General features: G+C 36.3%; 1 protein-coding gene across 16 annotated transcripts in view; it reads right to left on the minus strand.

Moving 5' to 3' along the window:
• The window catches only part of PHF20L1 (PHD finger protein 20 like 1), a 59,213-nt gene that overhangs the window by 23,203 nt on the left and 9,151 nt on the right, over positions 1–26,859 (minus strand). For 4 of the 16 annotated variants that reach the window (XM_075743272.1, XM_075743270.1, XM_075743279.1 and 1 more), the window contains exons 3-12: positions 26,193–26,364; positions 25,961–26,045; positions 25,084–25,172; positions 22,528–22,590; positions 18,586–18,793; positions 17,796–17,924; positions 13,319–13,401; positions 9,285–9,537; positions 7,069–7,266; positions 6,656–6,862 (exon numbers count right to left, since the gene is read on the minus strand). In XM_075743272.1, coding sequence (XP_075599387.1) covers positions 6,656–6,862; positions 7,069–7,266; positions 9,285–9,537; positions 13,319–13,401; positions 17,796–17,924; positions 18,586–18,793; positions 22,528–22,590; positions 25,084–25,172; positions 25,961–26,045; positions 26,193–26,364 — 1,487 coding nt within the window. Of the gene's footprint in view, positions 1–6,655; positions 6,863–7,068; positions 7,267–9,284; positions 9,538–13,318; positions 13,402–17,795; positions 17,925–18,585; positions 18,794–20,526; positions 20,662–22,527; positions 22,591–25,083; positions 25,173–25,960; positions 26,046–26,192; positions 26,365–26,859 lie in introns of those variants that run through there. The other 12 variants (XM_075743274.1, XM_075743281.1, XM_075743280.1 and 9 more) reach the window with 7 other exon arrangements.

The following is a 26,859-nucleotide window of genomic DNA, read 5'->3' on the forward strand; positions in this document are numbered from 1 at the left end:
TCATTGAGGACATTTCAGGACCATGCCAAGGACATATGGTACAAAAATGCAGCTCTGCAAAGTTATAAGGGGTTCAGGTTTTTCAATGCCAGCTGTAAACGCCTGGAGGCACCAGTCACCTTCGATGTCTCTCAATGCGTGAGCCCAACAAAAGCATCAGCATGTAAAAAACACTTGTGCATTTAAATGCTGAATAAGAAAACCCCCAAAAAGTCCTGAAAAAAAATCTGCTAGCAGTCAAGATATTAAACAAGACAAAATATGAAGCTGATCTGGAATGGGTTCTTTGAGCTTCCCTTTTTTTTTTTTTAATACTCAGTAATAAAACAAAAAGCATTTAAATAAACAGTGTTAAGATACTGTAGTAAATTCATCAGTCATAAAAGGATTCTGGAGAAAAGGCAAGAATGCCTCCGTAAGGTGGCATTCCAGGCTTGGACAGACCAACCCAATTCTACTACGATACAAACAGTACATAAAACTTATTCCAGCTCCTAGGTAGCCTTCTCAGGAAAACAATGAAAATGCCACAGAGTAAGAAAGCCACAGGGGCAGCAATAGCAAGTGGTGCCTCACCGACCACACCACACAGCACTTAAATGCCAGATGTTCCCAGCTGCGAGATGCAAGACATCATCATACCATGGAATCTAGCCAACAGCAGCTGCTCAGTTCTGCGTGCTGGCTTCTAACACAAGACAGGAGCTGCACGACCATGGCTGAGGCTATGAGAGGCTACCTGAGCCTCTCCACTACTTCAAATCAGCCACCTCAGCGAAGACCATAATCCTTCCAAGACTGATCTACTATTCAGGCTCTTGCCTTTGTCTGGATTTCAAGTGGACTTAGCTTGCTGAGACACTTATTGTCGACACAAAACGCTATCCAAATTATTCCTTTTTTGGGTTTCCTAATTAATGTTTGTCTCTGTTATGGGACTAATCTGCTTTGCCATCTGTGGAGCAATGAGTATATTTTAGCACCTCAGTAAAAGAAAAGAGTGACACTTCTCCACATCATCACGCTATCAACGTCTTGTCTCGTTTCTAAAAAGAGCACAAAAGGATCACCCAAATGCACGTAATTTGGTTAGGTCACTGCCATTTTGATGAAAGGATGTAAGAATACTCATCCAAACAAGCTCAAGAGAAAATTAGTTTCATATTAGATGAATTAGTATTTAAACTTCATTATTCAAAAGAAATCCTGACTTCAGACATTCATACGTGCTCTGCCACTGATAGCCACAACGCAAACTTCAGTACCTCAATAACTTTCAGGACAAGCATATCTGACAAAGTAATCAGCTAGTACCTAAATAACTGTTTGAGGGAACATTTACCATGGGCAGAAATATGCTACGGTCACACAAATACCTATCTCAATGACAGAGCTCTCCAAACTGCCTTTCTATAGCAACTTGAATACACATATTATTATTATGCCTGCATACACTGCAATGTTATTCTTGGCTTTTACAAGTCAGAAATCATTCTACATTCAGAAGCCTAAATTCTCGAATCCTAAACGGTTAAGCCTTGCAAAGCCAGATTTTCAACTGTGCAATCATTATGCCTTACAAGTAACCACAAAATTAGACAAAGTAGACAATCACAGTCTGAAGGGCAAGTAACAAATATAGCAAGGAAAATATTAGTTTATAAAAAATTTCCTTTACGGAAATATTACCATATATTTTTTAACTGTTACTTTTAATTGCAATTTTATTCCTGCTGAGGAGTCTAGTCAGCCACCTCCCACACAGTGAAGCATGGGAGGTCTGCAATTAACACTCCGCAGAGAGAAAGACACTTAGAGATTAGACTTGATAAACTACTGATTATGTCATTGTTCTAAGATCAGTTTTACCACCAGAAGACTGATTTCAGATCAGAAACAAAAGCAAACCACTGCAATTTCCATCCCATTTTATGACACGTTTTCAATGCTACCTCTCCTGGTCTGGCACAGTGAAGTGACTGACACCCCCCCCCCCCCCCCCTCGTGTGAGCACAGGCACAGAACAGGATGCTGGGCCAGAAGCGCAGCAGCACAGACGAGCCTTTAGTGCTACTGTTAATTTCAGTACAGCAAATTGAAATAAATTGTACCAATGTAAAGCAACTTGTTTTGTTGCATGTATTCTATTCCATAGCTTTTGATGTTTCAACTTCCTCAATAACAGCAATATCATCATTTGCATTAATATACAACTTAAATCATAACAGGACCAGCATAATTCATGGTTCTATCATAATTAATTTTGTATTTTGAACTCCCACTGCACAGGATCAATTTTATATCTAAACATACCTTAAATACATATTACAGACTAATACCACATCCTGCACAAAATGATCTCTTTAGGAAGGATGAGGACATGAAAGGTTCTTGCTGCTTTCAGCTAACTACCCCAAGAATCAGCTGGGAACTTCAGGGCAGAGATTAGAAAGGCAGACATTCAAATCAGGGAGTAAACCTGATTGTCAATAGATGTTCAGAGTAAAATGAACGGCTCTAAAGTAACAAGAACTTTAGTTCACTAAAGTCTAGATACCTCTTAAGTGCCAGGTAACCAAGAACACTGGCAAGAGTTTATTAAAAAGTGACAGATCTCATTTTCTGAAAATTTTATATATTTCTTGTTCCTGCTGTAGTAAACTTATCAATAAAAGTGTGTAAAGCATATAATGTTACACTGTTTTTTCTTTTAGCATAATTGCAACTTGCTCCCATATAGTTAACCTAATGGTGCCCGACTAGCAAAAACATCTAGACTGAGCTAGAACAGGAGATAACTTCTAATGATAATATTGCTATATTACTATTATAAATATTAATAGTGTTATATTAGTAAGTGTAACAATATTTTCTTTTTACTTAAATTTTAAAACCCAGCTTGCTGAAATTATGTTTGCTCAATACATAACAGTTAAACTAACACAAATGGTGTAGTTACATAAACCAAGAAAAATTATCACAAATTTAAAGAAAACTCTACAGAAAGATCCGAACTTCAATATAGTCAGAACTGGAAAACTACAGTGTTTTGCATGTATTCAGACTGACTGCGAATTTAAGGTCCGTGAAAGACTACGGGACAAAAAGGCCAGTTTTTCTACACAGTTTGACAAATGAAAGCAAGGATTCTTAGGTATGCATGTGCAGTATCAGGTGATCGCATGTAGGTCCGTACCACAGTTTAGCCAAAGCGGTACCTCCATTCAGTAATTAACTGGCAGCGTACCAGCGTTTACCAAAGTGCACAGTAACTTTCATGTAGTCTGTGGACTGAAGGATTTGACCACAGTGCTTTTGTGTTGCCTTTATGAAATGACAAATTGTTCATTTTCAGCAATGTTTTTGAGATCTATGTGTCAATAATGAGTTGCCATTTATGCTTCTGCACTTCAGTGCACGTCATCCCTCCCCTCTGAAAAACGTCAGTATCTTTTGAATAAAGAAGTCATTAAAATGCATCATTTTCAACAACATACAATTATTTTTTCAATTGACTCAACTGCTCACCTCCATCAGAAGCCTAAACTTCCCAAGCCACAAATTACATCTCTGGGTCTAAAACAGTACAGCTCTTACAGAAGGGTCGGCAGTCGTAATAGGCTGTTTCAGGCTAAGTACTTTCATTACCTCCATAATTTCTGAAACTATCTACATTTATCTACTTCAGTGATTACAAAGGCAGCAGGTCCAACTTAAGTGCAGTTGGGAAATTCCATAGCGTTATCAAAATCTAGAACACCAGATCTGTCCAGACTGAGTCAATAAAATCTAACCAGCAGAAATATCACAAAAAGATATAGATTTAAAAATAGTTTTTCAGCTTAAAAAAAGTAGACAATTACAGAATAGTCTGGATTTTACACCAAAGTTCTCAAATTGTAATGTATAGAGTCACAATGCATCTGCTAAACAATGCAATGTATTAAATTACACTTAGGCAGGCAGATGTTCCTGCATAACGCAAATTAACTTTTCCTCAATTTCAAGCATCGACAGGAACGAGTTTTGGAAACCTCTCCTTTATATGTTAGCTTGCCATTGTTTAAACAAGTTCATTAGAAAAGGAGAAGTAGTGATAGAGTGAATTATTTTCATTCTCCTGAAACATGCAAGAATTTGATGTAATTATGTGTGCTTAAGTAACATGACTTGAGAACCTGTGCTATTTCAAAAGTAAAAAGATGCCTTCTAAAGCAGAGAACACAACAAAAACTACTCAACAGTGCAAAGTAACTCCAGAAGTTTCCAAGCTGAACTTAGAAGAAAAATACACCTTTTAAGAAGAATATGAGAAGGATACGAGACAAACGAGCTTCAGAGTTAGAAGCCTGAGTTGAGTCCAAAAGACACACGAGCTTAAGTTAGAGAGTCCTAGAGATACTACTGACAGAGGCAGCTAGCTCCAAAATTCTCTGAATTAAAGATATCAAACTGCTTAGATTAATCTTTCAACGCACAAAGCTTATACTGCTCAAGTGGATGTTGGGCTACATACTTCTGAAACTTCTAATATTTGGACAGTAAGTCAGTATGAAAGCTCAAGATAGATTTCCATTACACGGAGGAAAACTCTAATACATGAAAATTAGCAACAAAGACCAGGTCTGTCCGGAAGGCAAAAAACCCAGAAGACAAAAAGGTAACTGGCAAATCAGTTCCTTAAGAGCTTATAACTCTTAAAATTATGTAGGTTCAAAAAAGCTCCACTAAGCTTTAAATACAGTATAAACTGCATCCTGCAGCACAGGGTGCAAGTACTTCCATCTTCCCATTCTGGACTCAAGTAGTAATACCAGATAATTTTGTCAGGGAATGGTTTTCCCTGACACAAAGTGTGTGGACACATCAAATATTTTTGAGTCAGAAAAGTGGCTATAAATGAAACACATTATTTCTTTAATTAGACTTAGTTGTGGCCAAGATCCAGCTCAACAAATCAACAGGTACAAGTGTGCTCATGGATGCTGGGTTTAGAACCAGCTCACTCAGAGTCCAAGCTAGTCCCATGACGGAAGGGGGCAACAACATAAATACCCGTCAGTATTACCAGCTACACATTAAATAATCCAGAAAATGTATCAGAAAAGCCAGAAGTTAAATTCCTAGTAACCGAAATGAGTTCTAACAAACAAGAAACAGATGGTAGTTGGAAGCTGTTGGTTTCTTTTATGATCTTGTTCTATGAGTGGGCAAATATACATCTCCCAAAAGCACTTCTAGGGGCAGAAGACATGAGATAAAAGGACTTTTACAGAAGTAATTTTCCCAGCGATTCTACTGCTATGCAATGTACCAAAGGCAAACCAAGACTGTCGCATGGTTTCACTTGAGAAATTAAGTAATGTTTTTTTAAGTGGCAGCTCATTAGAAATTCCCATAGTCCGTATTTTGATAAATTAGCCTAAAAGATTAATAGGATATTTTTGAGAGAGGATAATTACAATCATCTATTTTAATCTATGCAATATTGATCCAAGAATCCTACCCAGCCTTTGCTACCTCAGGTTAAATAGCTATACTACAACTCAATGAAGTGATCACCTTACACTTTCAGTGGGAGCATGTGTGGGCAGACACCCAAGAAGGGCCATACATACTAAACAAAATGCTTTACTGACCTATTGAGCACTGCAGCTGTACTATCAGCTTAATGAAAAGTCGTTATTTTCCCCTCTCCTTCCAAACAAGACTAAGTTAAAGTGCCATAATTATATACTTTAAGGTCATGTTCTCCTCCCTTACTATCGATCACATTTACCAAAAAAACTTCCCCAGCAGTGTACAATAATTTGATTTTTTTTTTCCTTCTCTCACTTTACTGAACAATTTCCTCACTCAAAAGAAAAAGACTTGTGAGAGAATTCCTTCTTAGAAGCCAATTCAAAACAGTACGATACTCACCCACCTAAGAGACTTATTTATGAAAACAGCATATGGACACCTAGCAGACACTGGATAAAAATAACTCACTTTTTTTAGGGTCTGCAAGCCATGATGTAAACCCTTCCCCAAATCTCTTAATTGCCTCCATCCAAGTGATTCACTTAAACCAGAGTAGCCAGTAAACTGTTACAAAGTGAGAGGCAGCACAGAGTTCCTGTAATGGGCTCTCTGCTAACACTGTGAGGGTGAACCAAGTCTATGTAAGTTTTAGAGGATTTTTCAGAAATATTTTCAAGTAACATTCCATAGCAAGCAAATGACACAATTTCCACTGCAAACAGAAGCAAAGGCAGAAGAATGCTGACTGCCTCTGAAAACGCTCTTAAGTTTTAGAGCTGAAGCCACAAGATAAATAAGTACATCTAGATTTAGTATCTATTAGTATGTTAGTAAAACAAATTCAGAAATTATTTTTACAAGTTTTAACAATATAAAATAGTTTTAGAAGAAATACTTTTTATATTCCACACTCAGATCCTCCTTAAAGTGTGTTAGAAAAAGCGCTAACGCAGCTCAAAGCCAGTCGAAGACGAAGAATATGCAGATGGACGGACCCCAGGAAGAGTGGCAGGTTTGTGAGTGCGCAGAAAGGAAAAAAAATAAAGTATCTCCTCTTTCTGTGTGACTGAAAACATACACGTTTTAACCCTACAACTATAAACCTAACTGGTTGTACACTGAATCTCTTTACCTGACGCTGTTGTAGCTACTCTTCCATCAGTTACTGCTTTGGAAGAAAGATATGTAATCATCTGAATATCTTCCTTGTCTTTACTGGGATATTCATTACGGAAAGTGGATTCTGTGGATAATGGTGCTGTAACTTCCAAACTACGGCTTAAATCAAGAGGGAGACATGGTCCACGCTTCTCAAGTGACATATGAGCAACATCAGGTACTACATAAAAGAAAAAATGTAATATTAAAAAAGATACATAGGTCCAACAAACAACAGTTTGGATTGCAGCGTTACATAACATAGGAACAGCATACAGCTTTAGCTACAATAAGTCAAAATATCCCATTAGATGAAAACCGTGAAAGGTCTAATTTTTATGATTCAATTTCTCTTGGGCAGTTCTTTATTAGATTAAGATACATTACCCTCCAATTTTGATGACTGTTGGTTTTGACCACTGATGGAGAACACTTTTCCATCAGTAACTGAAGAGGGAGAAGAAACTTTTCCTACAGAATCATCAGGCAAGGAGCAAGTGGCTAAACGCTGTGATCTTCTTCTCCGTTGGCTATGTTTGTAGGATCTAGGGGAATTCACTGGCTGTGATGGACCTAAAAAGAGATCTTTCAATGTTCATGAAGCAGAGAGATATACCATAATCTTACCGCAGTATTTGAGTTCTAAAGATGGGGAGTGCTTTAAATAGCTCTTATTTGCAAAGCTGGTAATCACAGCAGAACTAGCAAAAGTAATTAAAAACTGTGACTACCAGGAGCAAAAAAAAGTTCTGCTCAAGACATGCTTCTGCTTTTTGCGTATTATACATTATTAGGGCACCTACTTCCCCACTGAGAAAGGTTGCTGGTTTAGGCAAACAGTGTATTTACAATAAGCAACCCCCCATATAACCCATGAGCGCAGGCTACTTATAATGGAAGGGGGCAAGAGGATTTAACAGTAAACAGAACAAATGATCACAGTTAAAGATCTAAAAAGTCACGGATAGTGTTAGCATACAACTTAAAAAAATAATCCAAAGCAGTGGTTAATTTTATATCCCACCTCCTGTCTTCTGATAACCTGATATCAATACCCCAACTATATTTCAAATGCACACTGCCAATGCGGGGCACAGTAAGAAGGGTCAAGCACCTTTTAATTAAAAAACAAAAGAAAAGTACAAAGGTGGGGGGATTGATATAGGTTAATATAGGCCTGATTCATTAAAAACAAAAAACCCACACTCCCCTACACCTTTCCAATTTTACCTAGTTTCACAACCTTTTGCCTTAGAAAAACATTTAAGTCATCATTACACTGTAAATCACTGATCTCTCCTTTTCTTAAATAGTTTTGAGTCAAAGATGTACAGATTTGAAAATAAAGACACAGCAAAATTAAATTTCCATTAGAGGTGGTAAAGACTCGGAAGCCCAAGATTAAAAGATGGCACTAACAAGATCTAAGCTATTAACCAATTTTTAAATCCGCTAGTTTTTAACATATTGCTACAGAGAAGTCTAACTTAATCCAAAATACAAACATGCTCAAGGAAAACTACTTACCATTATTTTAGGGGTGGGGAGGGAAGGCGTATTACAATATAGATGACCATTAATAATTTGTGGGGACAAAAATACAATTTATACCAATGTGTCCTGAATACATAAAGATGGCTGAATTTGCACCCCTCCCTTTCCCACTCACTTAAAGCTATCTGTGAGAAAAGATTAAAAGAAACTTATCTCCTAAGGGAAAATACCGAATCAAGGTTAAGGGGAAACATACGATGCAGGTATACTCTTCCATCCTCAATCACTATTCTAAAAGTGAAACAAAAATGTAGCTTTTGACTTACTGGAACCCGTATCTTAACTCTTGGCCTCATCATTTAATGTTCTTCAGGCAACAAATTACCTGACCCCTAAGCAACACTAAAAACCTACTGTAACCTCAAAAAAAATTTACAGAAATATTTTAATATTCATAAAAAATAGCACATTCAAGGATGCGGCATAAACCTCTCCCTGTTCTTCTGACAGCCAGTATTTTTGTACTTTGCAAATCAGTTACACACGTTAAGAAGCTGAACACCTGTGGTATTTTTCTGAGACAAAGAAACCAGATTTTTTGTATTTCCCCACCACAGATCTTGAACCCATCTTCTCTTTCACATCATATTTGGAGGAAATATCACATAAGGTGAAGAATGCCACAGCCAACAGGTACAGCACATCACCCTGCTGAAGGCAAAATTTCTCAGAGAAGGAAAGGTTAACCACCAAGGTGTACGTCTTTTCTCTTTAATGAATCAGGCCCCTTCAAAAGAGAGGTTTGATTTTTCCTGTATCTCTGTTAATACCAATGTGGAGATTTAAGCTGGAGGGAAAGACAACCATTAAAAGCCACGACTCTATAAATATAAATGTATTATTTAAAGGTATTATTTCCAGTAGAGTAATTCATAAGCCTTATTATGTGACTTGACTTTTAAAATACTAAGCTACCCCTAATTCTCCCATTTGGACCTTTTATTTAAAGCAGATTCATTTTTAAAAGCAATAGCCATTTACAACCAAAAAAATGTTTGTATATCTCTTATAAGTAATTACGGTATTTTTTTTAAAATGTCTGTGCTCACTAGTTTTATTTATCACAGAAGAAGGAAGCTGAGAGACCAGCGTCAAATCCTCGACTTGTATTAATTCTGGGGAAAGTGGTGATTTAGGGGGCTTTATACACCCAGAAGAATCTCCAGATTCTTGTTTGCATTTCTTGCTGCGAGCCTTTCCTGAAGACAAAGTTGAGGATAACAGTGCAGGTTTCTGAATGTTGGCAGAACTGCTAATATCAGCTTCATTTTTTTTCTGACTTTGTGGTTTAGGTGAAATCTCCTGAATAAATAATAAAAAATTGATACTTTTATTTCAGTTTCTTCGCTGTAGTTCTTGTATTCTATTTTGATCTTTTTAAAAGCAACTTTAGTATTCAAAACACATTTTAAAGCAACATTATTTTCAGTACAAATGAACTATTTAAAATGCATCATATTAAACTTTTTTTTAAAGGAGCACTATCAATTATTTTCAGTATTCAGAACACTCTCACTTCTTACTATTTGAAATACCTGCACAAAACCTGAAAACAAAACTTTTTTCCTCTATTCCCATTTTAAAAATTCACCAAAGTTTTTTTAGTTTCTGTCTTTTTCATTTTCAGTAGACCAGGACTGTCAGTCTTGTCTCAAAGTGTAACTTGGAGCACACTTGTTACAAGCTAAAAAACATACACTGATCTACGATCACAGAACCATAGAATATCTCAGGTTGGAAGGGACCCAACATCAGGACCGTCGAGTCCAACTCCCTGCTTCTTGCAGGGCTACCTAACACTAAACCATATGATTAAAAGCGTTGTCCAGGAGCTTCTTGACCTCTGACAGGCTATTGCACTGCTACGAGCAAGCAATCTTGGTTCAGAGGATTATAGTTCTAAAAAAAGTTGCCAAGATTTTCCCTTCACAGTCATTTCCCTGACCATAGCAAAAAAAAATAAAAAGTGCTTCACGAAACTTTATTAAACACAAATTTCATTTTTAGAGAAGAATCTGAAAAAGTTGATAATGCTCCTTTAAGGAATGTCTGAAAACAATAAAGAGTTTCCAAATACTGAACACACTCTCACACAACCCCTTTCAGTGCTGGGAGTCTGGATTTCACCACATTATATGTTTGTGCAAACACATGAAGAAATCACAACTTCTAGCACCACAGGGTTAAATAGATTGCTAACCTTTAGGGAAAAACGAGCAGATAGAGTTAAAACAGTTTTTGAAGGAAAAAAAGAAAAAAAAAAATCAGCATATAATGCAGCTTTTCAATTTCATCAATTTTCATCCTTCTTAACACACTTACTGAAGTATTAATTTTAGATAATTAGCATGCATTGACAGACATCAGCATTTTAGATTTTTAACTGGAAGTTCTTCCTACTTTACTGAATAAACTGTGCATGTGTTACAACTTGCCCAGTAATGGCAAACTACAATATCTGAACACAATTTCTTAAACCTGTCCCCTTTCTTGTCCCAATTACATCACACAGCATAGACCCATCTAATAAAAACCAGAGCTAACAAAGTAGAAAGGTATTTCTAGAATGTGTGCACCACTTTATCCAAACTCAAAACATCACATCTCTGATGATTTGAGAGTATTATTGGGTTCTGTTACAAATACGATTTTATTTTCCACGGGAACTTTCTGTGTTCCAATGGAAAAAAAAAAAAGGCAAAGCAAGAAACCACAAGTGCATGTTCTGTTTGTAAAAGAGCACCCCTGAATGCTACATGAATAGCTTGCTGGAAGTATCAGGTAAAGATCCGGTGCAAAACATCCCATTCAGCAGACATCAGTTCTACCTTGAATAACTCAATTACACATGTACTATGTGCAGTTTATTCATTTAAATAAAATATTCCATGAACTGTGGAGAATACCTATGCTGGTTATGAGAGGTATTACCAGAAATTAATTAGAGTCGTAACTTGTAAATAAACAATTTTATTGTTCATCTTCACAGATGTGAGACATTACTACAGCATCCATTACTTTCAAATTACAAAGTTATTTAAACAAGATTAAAAAAATTAAATTAATATTTTGATAAGGTGCTTAACCTCTTAACAGGACAAATTAACATTAAAAACCTTAATGAATTAATGTTATTCATCTAATCAGGTCTTGGTCAAAAGGAAATAACATGACATACCCTAATACAGTTAAATAAACTACTGTATCTGCAACTAATCATCTGAGGTTTTGGGTTTAAGACAACTGTAAACTAAAAATATATAAATATAAATAAAATAAACTTCCATCAACAAAGTCAGTTTTCGGCTATTGGCCTGAACACTTCTACCATGTTCTGTATTACATTATTTAAAAAACCTACAAGATATTGTAGCCATTCAATTTTATAGCAGTAGCAGATAAAACCTCTAAGGAATGTCTGCTTTGCTATTGGACAACCTTTTGGGGAGGTTTATAACTCGGCCATTTTAATTTGAATTTGGGCAGTGAAAAAGCTTTAAGCTAAAAAATTTTCCTCCCCACAGTTAATCATTTAAATGTTTGTGAGGTTTCTGGTTTTAGTTAGAAGCAAAGGAATAGGACAATTTGGGATTTTAGATGCCTCTTTAAAGGAGCTTAACTAGCATTTCCAAAAATGAGGTTTTTTCAGACCATTAGCATGTAAACAATGACAGAGACATCTTTTTTTTGTATCTAATCAATAAAACAGAAACAGCCGAGTTACTAAGTCTAAGAAGTAACAAAAAGGTTTTAGTAAATATGCACTGTAGTTTATACTGTTGCATACACAGTCTATGTAAACCACAAAGCCCCATTCACCGTAATGGGATTCTGCATGATAAGATTTACATTGTAATGATTCTTCCAAAAACAACATGCTGTAAGCCATTTCACAGTTTTTTGCACATTGAAAATATCACACACAGTAGCAATAAAATCATAGCATCTTTAATATGCAAAAATTTGAGAAATGGAATGTCACGTCAATACATTGTAAACCTTTATGCAAAATATCAGTCAATGCATTGACACCGTAGTGGCTCCGTTAGCCGTTACAGTGACAGCATTAAAAACAGAAAAATCACGTTCCATTGACAAGACTCGCATCCAATGCGGTGTCAATGGAAACACCACAGCAATGCAATTATATATCAGCTCTAAAGAATCAGTACAACCAAAATAGCAAATAAAGTTTGGGGTAGGGACTGTTCATAGAGTGTGCCGGGGCTTAAGAACAGAAGTGCTCTTTTAAGAATTGCGGGCAGCAAGGCTATTTTAATCAATTGCTGCTGTTGAAGAAGAATGAAAATGAATACAAAAAAGCTGTATTAAAACTACATTAAGGCTCTGATTTAGATCACTGGAAAACAAAGATGTCCTGAATGAAGACTACTGTTCATCCTTAGCTTGCTCTACCATGCTTAGGCATTCAGCCCTTTTAATATGCAAGATAATGCACAACTCGGAGTCAAGCAACGCCTGAACACAATGGAAGAAGCCAAAGATAAAATGGCAGCCTTCAGGTCCTGCAAATATGCAGGTTTAAAAATCAGACCCTTAACATTATTTAAAAGTTTCTTTTTTGTATCTATTAAAATACACACCCTTGCAAAATGTATGGCTCGTTGAGCAGTTCATAAAACACATACAAGCCTACAACACCAAATTCTTACAATATAAAAGAAACTTCTTTTAAAAGAAGTTCTACTTCATGTCAGAAAAACCCTGGTTTAAACACAAATTAAATTTGTGTAAGGGTCTTTTCCTAAGCCAGTCATGGTTCCAGCTGTAAAACCGGAACTTGGGATACTGGTCTCCTCACATTTGTTGGATGGAGACTTCACGTTTCTTTGTTTTCTATTAGTTTTCTAACACAAAAGCTCATTACTGAAATTCAAGTCAACATTGTGTTTAGAGACAATTAAATTCCATACTTCTGGCTCTGCCAGAAATGTAAACATAAGATCAATTTTCAGTTCCCTATTATATCGGAAGGGGCAAATTTTAATGTTGTAGGTTCTACATCTCCATGGCACACTCCAGTGGGAACCTTGCAAAAGAATCAAACTCTACCATTTCATACCTGCTCCAGGACTGGAGCTGTTTCTTTGTTGCCTTCCTTTTTTTCAGCACCATCCGCAACAACAGCTTTGGATGCCAATAAGCCTTAGGAGACAAATTACAGAAATTTTTAGTGAGAAGCAGCTTGCAACAAGAATTTGTGGAAAACAAAGCAAAACAGTGAGACAAAAAATATGAACTGCTTATATCTACAACATAATTCCCTCTGAAACAGCTCCACACAAGGCTGAACACTTGAAATTAGAAGAAACAAAAAGTTAAAGGATGGTCCCATGATGGTGCCCTTTCACAAGAGGTACTTCTCTGGCATCTCCACTAACAAGACAAAAATCAAATTATCAACTGTAAAATAATGCATCACCATTCTTTTAAAGGTGCTTGGGCTTTAAAACCAAGCCTATGATACTTAGGCAAATTTTGAGAGATCAGAATTATTTACAAACCTTTTCTCTTTCCCCCCCTTTCCAGTCTTTAATAAATTCCCATCAGAATTTATATTACTACTTCTTAACTCTAACACATGCAAGCCCTTCTTAGACAGGACAGAACAAGGGATTTAATTTCCAAACTAATATTTTCAGCAGTGGGGCTCCCAAATTACCTCAATAACAAGGTCATATTGGGAGAAAATATATCAGAATATGCCACTTCATTCATGAACTCATACAGTATCACTACTATAAAAAAAAAAAACAAACCAAAACTGTAAGAGACAAGGCAACATAAATATGAGGAGGAAGCTTTTTGTTGGCTGAGCATGTAGCAATAGCCTTAGTTCTGCTTCACACAATAACTTCAATTATCTAAGTATCAGAGAAAGAAAAAGTTCTAGGCTGTAAGACAAAGTAGAACTGATAAACACTGAAAACCACAAATCTGAATAAAAGTTGGTATTACAATCCCAGAAAATGTCAATATTGGGGGTGGAGAGGTTAAGTCCTCAAAAATAACTTGAGCTAACAGATCCACAGAAATTTCCTATTGTGTTCTGTGAAAAATTAGATGTGCTCAAAATTAATTTACAGTGCACAATACCCAAGGAATTATAAATTAGTGAAGCCTGGACTCTCAGGAAGCATTCAGGACTTAAAAGAAACCCAAATAAACAAACAAAAACCATACACGCAAGAACCAGTGTGGTATTTTGCTAGAGAGCTATCACATTTCATCGTTCCACAATAAATACTAGGTGCCTTTTTCATTTACTCTTTATGTCAGATTAATTTATGTTTCAGTTTACTGGAAAGTAGTTACGCTTTAAATAAAACTTTCAGAACACCATGTCCATACCAAGAGGTGCAAACTAATTGATCTTACAGCTGAACAGTTTAACCAAAAAGCAGAAACTTAGTCATTCCTATTATATTAATACAAATAAAATCATGAGTAAAGATTTTAATTCTGCATTAGGCTTCATAAAAGATTTGTGTTTCATGGACCTAAATAAGCCTTTGTTACTCAAATTATCCTGCAAAATTAGCAGTGTTCTTTATATTGACAACCATGCACCTACAATGAAAAGCATAAAATAATTTTCAAAATGAAGTGGTTTTAAATACGAAACAGCAAGCTACAGTCTATAAGGCAGCTTTTGTGGTTCTACAAACCACAGGTTGCCCAGAGAAGCTGTGGATGCCCCCTCCCTGGAAGTGTTCAAGACCAGGTTGGATGGGGCTTTGGGCAACCTGGTCTAGTGGAGGGTGTTCCTGCCCATGGCAGGGGGGTTGGAACTAGATGATCTTTAAGGTCCCTTCCAACCCAAACCATTCCATGATTCTATTAATTTTATTTCTAGTTAGATGTTCAGTACTCAGAAAGTAAAGCCATGAAACAAACCTAGACTGTCAGACCTGTGAACCCTTCTTCTCTACCCCATTAAGTATCTTTCTAACCAATTACCATGCCTGTAGAAAGACAAAACAACTCCACAAGCTACTGCAGCAGCAGGACTAGAGGTTCACCATCCCCTGTCAGTAACAGCACTTAAAGAAAAAGCATGGGGTGGCACAGTGAACCAGAAGTGTTTTGTTCTGTAAGCTTGTTGCAGATGTTCTTTTAGGTATCAACAATGGAGCAAGAGATGTGGAAGCAAGCATTTCAACAGAGGCAAAAATTAATTGGAAGATGACATTTGATACGTGCTTAGCAGGAGACATCCTTCACCTTTGGGAAATCTAATTTCCCCCAATGGGTGTAGTAGAAGAAAAAGGAGCAAAGGAAGCAACTTTATTGCGCTGAATGGTGAGCAAGGAACACCAGATGCAGCTGTGGCCCTTGGGGCAGACAAGGAGAACCTTCTGCAACAAACACTGAATGCTGAATTTAAATCCAGAAAACAATTCCCTTCAGACAGCTTCCTACAACCACATTATTTGCTCTATTTCCCCAATACAGCCATAAGATATGAATGTTTTCCTAACAGCTACATTCTCATGGGTACACCAGTATGATTCCCAACCTTCCTTCAAATCTAAAAGCTCGTGTCAGAGACACAAACAACAATTTACAAGTATTTCAAGCATAAGAAATAAGCACAGAGCAAGAAGTTTGGTCATCAGCAGTTACATTTTCAAAATACTCTTATATACAATGAGAAAAAAAAGTACTACAGTATGAGTTGCTAAAGTGTGTTAATTTGAAAACAGTTACACAAACTAACTATCAAGCATGACAAATTTCATCTTTTAATTAAAGAATTAATTCACTTTCACTGAATGGTAACATACTCACTGCTACCAGAGTATGCTTTCATGGAGACAGACAGACACTGTTTCTAGAAGAACAAAGCCAATCGCTGCAACATTATGTTTTCTGATTATTCAGTTCAGCCTGTATGAGCCTGTCCAACTGCCATTATTCTCATAAAGCTCCTTACGAAAGGAGAATCTATCCACAAGCACCGAAAAATATAATTTCTAGATCTACAGTTTTATCAGCTGGTTTTGGTATCTTCTGCTACTAATTGGTATTGGAAAGAAAGTAACCAGGCTTTGTAAATATATCTCACTAGTGTGTGCATATATATATATATCTTATACTTCTACTGCTCAGGGCAGCAATTAAATTTGGACTTAACTGAGGTGTATGCAGTATGGGCAAAGGAGAAATGAGGCTGATAAATTAGACATCTGTTAACTAAACTCGGTACCAAATAAGAAACCTTCCAGGAAAGAAAATCCTGGAGGCAGAAGACAGTTTTTTCTAAAGTCTGCTTCCTTCATATTACGCTCCACAGTGGCCCATTTCATTTATTTTCTCCTTTACATTGAAGTACTGATTGAGAGACTGAACCAGAACCACACTCATAAGAAAACTGACTAAACATCCTCAACTGCTGACCTACAAAAGGTTGGATCAGACAAAACAAGCTTAAAAAAATAAAATGAATCATCACACACTGTAGTAAATCAGGTTATTTTTATCTTATAGAAACAAGTAAGACTTTTTATATGAATGACCACAGCCTATCTACTACACAAAAAACCACCCTCCTCTCATCTGTAGCATAGAAAAGTTTGTCAGACTTCTCACAAAATATTATTTACTAGAATAATGAGTGGAATGCATTTCTATCTTACTGTCTGTACAAAGGCCCCTCTGTTAAGTGGGGGGACTTCACAACTTTTTTCCACCCAGCTTCTGAAATGCATCTGATACTTTCCCAGCACAGGTACAAATACATTACCTTATCCTAAATACTGACAGGATCAATGCTGGCAACACAAATTGCTTACTGGGAGGTATGGGGGAGGAGGGATACAAATTGGAATAATTTTTCAACAGTTAAGCAAATTTCTATTAAATTTTGGAATAAAATGCATTTTTCAACTTTTCAGGATAAGACCAGTTATCTATTATTCCATTTCCTGTTGTATAAAATGTATTCTATAGCTGTACACTTGCTTTCCATTAATACCTTTGAGTAATAAACATAGGGAATGAATGCCTTAGACACCGAAAAAAGTGTTTCAGATCTTCATTGCTTCAATTTGTAGTTAGACTTGCATACTTTCAAATGACACACTGTAAACTCTTTTCAGCAAGAGTTTTACTTCATGACAAACTATGACAAACCATTTAGTTTTTCCACAGCTAACAAAAAGCTGTAATTTACAGTGGTGGTATGTAACTTATGACCATATTACTAACTTGTACAAACCCCAAATCCACTTGATAAAGGAGAAAATTGTGCAGCTGGAGTTAAAACATACTCAAGAAATTTACCAGTTCAGGATGGTTACCCTCCTAGAAAACTAAACAGACCAAGTCAAGTCCGAGACCATTCTCTGAATTTATGAACAAGGTAGATTTTATTACCATTTATAGATTCCTTTAAAATTCCAAACAAGTAAAAGACTGTAGTGAATACCTGCCTCATGAATGTGCTTTTATCAATCTACTTTAGGACTTTATATGCGAGCATGTATACTTTACTATATTAAAAAGGAAAAAAGTTAATAACAAAAAAAGTATTTTACCAGTGATCTTGTTAAGACGAGCTCTCTTTGCCTGAAATGAGTTGCCTAGATTACTTTTCCTCTTGTGTGATAACGTGCTCTCTGCCTGCACAAAGGCCATCTTTGGAACATCCACTACAGGAAATCCTACTTTTAAACAGAAGAGAAATCTAAACTCACATTTCATAAATACATTACAATGCCCAAAATATTTAAGTATTTCAGAACTGCTATTAGAATACTACAGTAAAGAAACTTTAAAATTCTATTAAAAATGAAAATGACACATTCTGAAGATTTAGTATTACACATCGAAGTATTAGATGCAGGTTACCTCAAAAATTGTAATTTCTACTCAATATTATGAGAAATGCAGTATTAAAAACTATTAAAATGAACAAATTCTTATCAACCCAGAAATAGTTTCAAACACCCCTGAACATGGATATATCATCCATATTGGATTTTCTTTTTCTTAGAACAGGACGAAGTATTGTCTCACAGATAATAGAAGATGCAGGAATATGAACCAAAGCATACAATGAAGTCATTAAGAAAAAAAGCTTATGTTATGCTCTTGTTAGAGTTAGTTAGAGGTTTTGCACAAGAAATAAATGCTGACCCAACTAGATTTGTCTGATAAAAAATATTTCTAAACTGATTAACGTTATGGATCATAACAGTTAGAACAGCAAATGAGACATCTTCCTCTAGAAATACTAGTTATTACTTAACTGCAAAATTAACAACAGGAATTCTATTTCAACACTACAGAAAAACCTGGTTTATCTTTTATAGAATTTGTTTTTACCAAATGTATCACTAGATGTAGGCTCCTCTTCCTTTTTTTGGACTTCCTGCATGATTGCAGAGGTTGAGGTTTCTTCCTTTTTTGAAGGAACTTTTAGCCATTTTCTGTCCTCTTTATCTTTATTGCTGTTTGCGCTGGTTCTAGGTTTACTTCCTGCTTTGTTCTTGGCTGCTGCTGCTGCAGCAGCTTTGACCAAAGCTATCCAATCCTCCAAAAAGGAAAAAATGGTAAGTAAGTATTAAAAAGTGCCTGAGACTTAAATACAAAGTACTTATAAACCCAGTGAAACTTCATCTAGAAATGCTTAAGAGTAGTTGAATTCATTTTTATGGGTACTACTCAAAGACTGGTAAAATGCGTTTCCCAAATTGCCTAAGTAATCTTGAAGTACTATCAGTATGCCACATGGATAAAAAGCAAAAAAGAAAAAAAAACTTAAAAAAAACCATTGCATATAGAATTCTGGCTGCGCACGTTCCCTGCTACAGGGTTGATATGCCATAGCTTTAGAAACCCAGGAGCTCCCAAACCCAGAACAATGACCTTTTTCTTATCCTCCTGGCTGTGAAATACATCAATTTCATTTTTGCTCAAATTTAACTATTATTCAATCAACTCAAAGCATGGTCCAGCCAGCTGCACGATTGGGCAGAGTTCTTCCTGAATTAAATTGATACATTATTTTCTTTTCTAACAATATGTGTGGAGCCAGGAGTTGGACTCAATGATCCCTATGGGTCCCTTGCAACTCAGGATATTCTATGATTCTAATATCTGTGTTTCTAGAGTAACTACAGATAGCACTCTTTTTGTGTTACACATTACAAGTTTCATTCAATAATTTCTATCAAGTGCTCTATAATATGACTGAATTTCACAATCCACATTTAAGGTAATAAAACTGCCATTTTGCATAATGACTTATTTGACCATACAGAAACATCCAAGGGGTGAACATACAGCCCAAATTCATCTACTTTTTGGCACACAGATGAAGTCTAGCCACCTATAAGTCAACACAGAGAACTAAATACTTCCAAGGCTGAGCCAAGCTCTTTCCACTAGTCTAGGGTGATCAGACTCCCGCCTTATGTCTCCTGAGTGTCAGGGATCAATCTGATTGCAAAAATTTTAACTTGATCCTTTTTACTAAAGCATTTTTTCAAATTTTCTCTAACATCAAGGTACAGAATTTGTCCATGGAGAAGTTACATGCGATACAAAAACCAATAGCAATGTTCATCCTCCACCAGTAAGAATTAAGCACCGGAGTGTTTTAAATGATAATTAAATTACTACATGGCAATTTGGCACAAGAGTATTTGCAGATTTCTACTACCACATATTAAAAAGGTGAGATAAAGACTATTCTTGTCTAGTTTTGTGTGAGTGCTTCACAAATAGTAAAACTTTTTTTTTCCCCAACTGTAAACAGAGTATATTTTATTCGGAACTGTTTCTTTGTTATCACACAAGGTACCTAAAGTATCTTGATTTTATAAATCTTGTTTCAATGCAACTTTTCCCCACTCACTACATATAAGTCTTTCAAATTTCTGTTCTACTGAGGTTTCTTTGCCTTCTTTGATGTACGAGAAAAGCATAACACAAAATACAAAGCATTACTTTTCCTTGTATTATGCTTTTCCTTTTCCATAGCTCAGTACTTTTAAATCACTGCTTTACATAGGTTATGCTTCTACATTGTGTCAAGTAATGTACTTAGAAACACCAACATTTTTGATTCCTTTAAGATGAAATGTTCCATGTCCAAACTGTCAATGCAAGATGCATACACTCAGTCCAGCTAGCAGCAGAAAAGTTTGGAAGCGCTTTGGCAATGCTTACACAACAGCCAACTACCAAGGCCATTTGGTGACATGCCAGCCACAAAGAGCGTGTCTAACTGCCAGCTGCATAGTCAATCAAAAACACACATACCTCTTTTTTGGCCAGCCAAAACGAGCACACACATTAGCTCCAGTCCATCCAGAGCCTTGCCCATCCAGCAGGACAAAAAAAGGATTGAGCTATTTGTGCTGGTGAGGAGTTAGGAGACCTGAGAGTAGAAGTCTTACACTGTACCCTGGGCCAAGGGATGAAGAGGATCAGTAACATGGCTGGAGCTTGGATCTTACGATAAAAGTGGGAAGCAAAGGAAGTGCAGCCTGCATCAAAACAGCTTCTAAACAGCATTTTCATTTTCTGTCAAGCTAAGCACCCTGAAACCAGAAGCTTTTCAAAGATACTGAGCTTCAAGGACCACACTGAACTAAGTATCCTGTTCTAAGGGTAGCTGTTCTGGTGCAACATGAAGGGGTTTTTGTTTGCATTTTATTTCATTGTTTGGATATTTTTCTTAAGACACCGAGCTTACAAAGGGTAGCAGGAAACATAAAACAATGAAACAAACAAAGGTTAAACATTCAGAAGCCAGAACAGAGAGACATTGATTATGGTGACAGTTATACTTTTTTTCCAGATTAACATGTAAATTTAAAATCAGTGAAGAGAACCTTGAGCAGGGAGGTGGACAAGATTATCTCAAGAGGTCCCTTCCAACCTCAACAATTTTGTGATTCTGAACTGGCCAGAAACTTGGTTGGTCCATTTTTATTTTGGCTCCGGAGTAAACATATAGGCACTTAAGTGACACAGGTACTTTCTGCTTTTTAACCTTGAACTCCTGCTGAGCAATTGCTCAGCTGCACAGCTCCTGACATGTGTGAACTATTTAGCATCTAAGATGCTAAGGTGATTAAATTTTTTGAAGAGCACAAAATCTCCTCCTTCAAAAAGATGCATTTGTGCCTTTCTACAAATTTTTTAGAAATACCAAGAAAAAATGGGAGAATAACAGTGGAACCCTATAGCACAATGAATTCTGAAATCTGTCTCAAGGTTGTTGTAAGATATCTACTCTGTCAAACGTAATAGCAGAACATTAAATATCATAGATATCACAGAAACTAGTAAATCTTTAATAGCAGGACTCTTCCCCAGAACATTTAGTATACACAAAGTCAAGGGCCCAAATATGAACACACCATAAATTAATAAAGTAAAAGCAAAATCCTTCTAAAAAGTTTTCTCTACTTCTCCCTCGTGTCCTGATATTGTCCCTTTACTGACTGTGGGTTTGTAACTCTGCACCAGTTCCTTGGGACCATCCAGTCTGATTCCCCACTTCCCACAGTATCTCACTCCTGTGAAGGTATTTACATACGTAACTTTAAAAAAAGTGTATTTCCTTCTTTTTTATTCTTACTAAAATTCATCTTTCAAGTAAGCTGAGAAAATTGACAGAGAGGAAGTAATGAGACATGGTAGTTAGAAGACAAAACATTACTTTGTCACTACTAAGGAAAACTGTCATTATGCTAATTAGATTCACTAAATCAAAGCACAGGAAATTGCACGATCAAGAAATACATTAGTAGAAATTACCCAACAGCCTTACACATCAATTGGCTAAAACACTTATATTTTAAAATATTCCTTTGTGTAACCTTAAACCTGCAACAGTGGGAAGGCAAAAACCAGAATCATTTCTAAAATCCAACCCTTGTGCCAATAGCAGAATTCACACACACATCGTTCTCCCTTCACCTGCCTACGCTCACCACCTTTTTGCTTCTCTACAGTACTAAAGATTCAGCTAGTTTTCTTCTCCTGATAAATCACAACTCCCACACATTCATACATACACATAGATAAAACATCATCAATCTATTGACTGGCTGATTCCACATCAGGCCTGGATTCCTTACCCTCACCTTTCAATTCTAAACAGTCTGCCCCACCTACATCTTGGCTCACATTGTCTCCTGTCACATCTTCTTTTTTCCTCTGTCCCAATCGCAAATCCATGCTTTTCCTCAGCTTCCTCTTCCTGTGTGCCAAGTCCCCTCCCTCTCCTTCAAAACCCTCCTCAAAACTCACTTCTTTTGGTTCGATTTCCGTCACTAATCTCAGCTCCGGCGCTATCTGCTCCCTCTCGCGCGCCTAATTACATCGAAGATAAAACAAAAAGATGAAACAGAAAAAGTAAGTTATCCGAATACTTCATATGTGCTCTCACAAGGGCAGTCTCAATATCCCCATCTTTTTTTTATTTTCTCTCTGTACTACATTAGCCACATTTCTGTGTGATTTCAATTAATTTGCACTTATCTGCAGAGAAACCTAACCTATAGTCTCATTGCATTGAGCCACACATTTTCCACTCTGTAAAAATTTTGCCTTTCCACCCTCGCAGCTGAGTCGTATTAAAAACACACTTCTGCTGCAACTCAAAGATAGTTTGAGCATTACAGTGTTTACAATCTCTTCCTTTAAGACACACTAAGCTCAAATCAAAGAATTGACTAGTCTATAACCCTCTTTCTCCATGTAATTCAAATTCTGCATGCTTAGCACACACCTTCCAAACAGATCTTACATTTGTTAAATTTGCTAATGCACTAGAACTTGAAGTATCCTAAGCTTACACTCATCCCTTGAAGTGTTTTGGGGTTGTGGGGTTCCCCCCCCCCTTTGGAAACAAACAAAAAACAAGTCATAGGTTTAAATTAAGCATGAAGAGTTGGATCTGCCAACTCCACCAATTTTCAAATCAAGTTATAGTCTTACCATTTTTTTAAGCTTTAGATAATTTTTACTAAATTTCTTATAACACAAAAAAGCAAAAACATCCATTTGAGTTCTAGGCTTTGACAAAGCTCAGTTTCAGATAACTGATTTTCAAACCACATCTTAGATCACATTTTTATTCTTAAATACTACAAATACACTTTGGAAAAAAACAAATATTTTACCATTTATGTAGGAGATGTTGCAGAAAAAAAAGTATTTTTGCCTTTGAAAGCTACAGAACTTCATGCTTGTATCTAATTTTGCAAAATGAAACGCTAGGACTAGTATCAATTAGCATTACAGAAGGCATAATTGGTGTTGTTCTTGCTGCAAGACAACTCAAAAATTTCAAATCCATTTCATAAAGTGTAAATTTGGCCCCCTTATTCTTTCCCCAGACTTCATTGAAGCCACCTACGTTCAGTCCCCGAGATGACTGAGACTGACACCATAACTCTCAAAATGAGAACTAATAGAACAGCTGGACTGCCATCAAGCATGTCTTGACATCAAAATAATTGCTAAGAAATGGATTTTTTCTTTTTTTTTAAAAAGCTGAAAATGCTTGTGACCTAAGAGCAGTAACTCAAGATTAGACATAACGTAGCTCCCTAGAAAAAGCACAGGACAGCGTAAGGGACTTATTCACATTGTCACAGAAGGGCTATTTCAGTTCAGTCACAACCACATTACCCAAGGTTTTATTTTTATGAAGGAAAATGAAATACTCTAGCTTCCTAACTTACTGTCATACTGAAAGTATTGTTTGAAATACTATATACTGGTTCAATAGAGTTATTGTAAGACTGTAGCAAGAAGCCAGTGTTAGCATGACTATGGATTTCAGTTTAGTCTCTTTGAGGAAACATAGTTTAAATAGTGCAGAGCTGCCTGCACAAAGTTTCCACGTTCTTTGCATAGATGCTCAACCCAGGCATACAGCTACCTGTAACCTGGAGGACAGGATAGAGAAATGTTTTCAAGCCAATTCGCTTATCCATCTGCTCTTGTAACAACAGGGATGGTTACAACAGTAATTATGAAATACCTGAATTTTGCTTGCCAATTTAGAAGTATTCTGAAGAAAACTGGGAGCAAATAACAGTTTTCTCACATTTCTTGTCTTTGAGTCTCAAATAGTTTCAGTGGAGTAATTTTTCATTAACTATGAGAATACAGTTACCATGCAAGATAAATGCAATGGCATTTCCACTGAAAGCATGTAAGAGTTTTCAGTGTTGTTTTCCTTTGCAAGTAAAGATATGCCTAGTGACTAAATCATGTCCTCTACTTCACAGCCTCCCTCAACTTCTACTCAGCACCTCTTCCTTAACAGCAACTGGACTTTATCAGAGATAAATATTTATCTGTCTGAATCCTCAAAAGTTCTGACACAGGGGAGAAAACCCCCACAGAACAGTCATGTTAATAAGAACATGTGGACAAAAAGCTACCACAGTAGCAAACAAAAGAAATGGGGTGGGGAAGAAAGAAAATAAATAAATAAATAAAAATCAGCAGCACAGACTACTGACAAGCTAAAGCTTTTTCCTGAAAGGACACCAGAGGAAAAAGTCTCTGGATGCCCCTGGTTTTGTAAACTCTGCAAGACAAAACTTTGGGAACAGATTAGTCAGCAATGGAGTGTATGGCAGCTAGGCATTTCAGATAGAGGCAAGACTACTTGAGCAGCACACTCTGGGGCATCATCCATAAAACTGGTGAAGCAAGGCAGTGCAGGACCTAGAATAAAAACTGTAATCTAAAACTAGTTGTGCTAGATGACATTTTTATTATCTCAAGATATATAAAAAACATGTATCTATATAAAACCTAATAAAGAGATACCTAAAGTATTCTTACCTGCCCTTTTGCATCCTCTGGCATAGATTTGATATGCATCCTCTTAAGACATCGAATAACACCATCATAGAACTGTACTGTGAATGTTCCTAGAAGAGGATTGATGTGTAATCACTATGAGTAGTTAAGAAACAAACACACCTTGTTACTATGAAAGCTTTAGCAAAATGTTTTGTAGGCTATATGAACACAGTAACCAGGTGCTACCTACAGTCAGGATTGAGAATTTTAAGAAAAATAAGTGACAGCCTCAATGAAACCCTGCTTTTATATTATTGCCCTTTGTCCACTTGGACAATTTCAAGCATGTTTAAGCTACTGTGTCATTTTTTGCTCATAATTCATTAGAGAAATTATGTAATATTTAAGTTGCCACAACAGGGAAACCATTCAATTCACAAATAAATCCTCATTTGCTTTAAACTATAGTAAAAACTTCAACTTTTACTTATATTCATTGTAAATGTCACCCCACTGTGAAGTATTGCATCTATGTTGTTCCTTTATTTCCCCATTTCCATTGTTCTTCTTCAACAAACAGAGCTTTAAACAGACCTACCATTCCTAAAACAATTACAAAAATTTAAATATATCGTTAGCCCAAATCAATAATAGTACAAAATATTCATAACACTATGCACAGGCTATTCTTCTCGTCACTGAGAAACATTAAGCATTTTGTCGACCAGTAGAAATTCGAATTGTTTAATTTCACATAGATAAAAGATGAACCTCTTACTAAATTTGATAGAATAGAAACATTTTCACTTAATATTGAGGCAGTGAGGAAAATTTTATATGCATGTCAGTTTTTTTTGCAGCTACAGCATAGCATGTGCAAACAGTCCTTACCAATGGACCACACATGAATACGTACCCTCTTTATTAATTGCTTCAATCTTTGCAGGGTAATAGCGACAGTCTGTCCAACGAGCTAGGACTTCTTCTCCAGGTTTAAAATCCTATTTTATAAAAATTTAGTCATTAATATTTTAATCATTCAGATTTTTTCCTAAGAAGAATTAAACATTACATGCTAGAGAGATTTCATGTAGGAAAACACGTAGGGCAGTTTACAAAAAAAAGAGTCAGACAAACGTGCCACTTACAACAAATTCTTCATCATCTTTTAGCCCTTCTTTCCTTAATGCTGGTCGCTCCAAGGGTCGCAACCTATTGCTGTCCCAGTAAATCCACTCATCATAGCGATGACTCCAACGTTCAAAGTGGACCAACATCTTCCCCTCTTCATAATCTATCTTCTCAATACGAGATGGATACCTTGAATGATAAACATAAACTCATAAATTCTAAAGCTTTTTCCAGGGTTTTTATTTTTTTTTGCATACAACAGTGCTCACATGATCATTCAGAAAGTTATGCTAACACTTTGTACTGAAAAATTATCAAGTCTGAAAAAGATGAAGTTCCTGAATTGATAGTAGGACAACAGTTAGTTTAAGACTTATCTTTACACATCAGTGATGTGTCATCAGCTTCATCCTAATCAGACGATTACATACAAATTTAAACCTCCAACTCCCAGGCCAAGATTGCCTAAAATTGTCATTAGAAGTTTGTCCTTATCAGTTTTAAAACCTGTGTTTGTTTAAAGCAAAATCATGTAAGTTTTCATTTGCTTGGGGATGGGAAGGACATAAAATAGTTTTAGGAATACATTCATTACTTTTATCGTATGAAATGTTTCAAACTGTACCATTCATTCCAGACAAATCCAAGCAATTAATAAAACCCAAAAGGCAACAGAACATTCTT

Source organism: Balearica regulorum, chromosome 2, assembly GCF_011004875.1.
Source record: "Balearica regulorum gibbericeps isolate bBalReg1 chromosome 2, bBalReg1.pri, whole genome shotgun sequence".
In the NCBI taxonomy this organism is placed as follows: Eukaryota; Metazoa; Chordata; class Aves; order Gruiformes; family Gruidae; genus Balearica; species Balearica regulorum.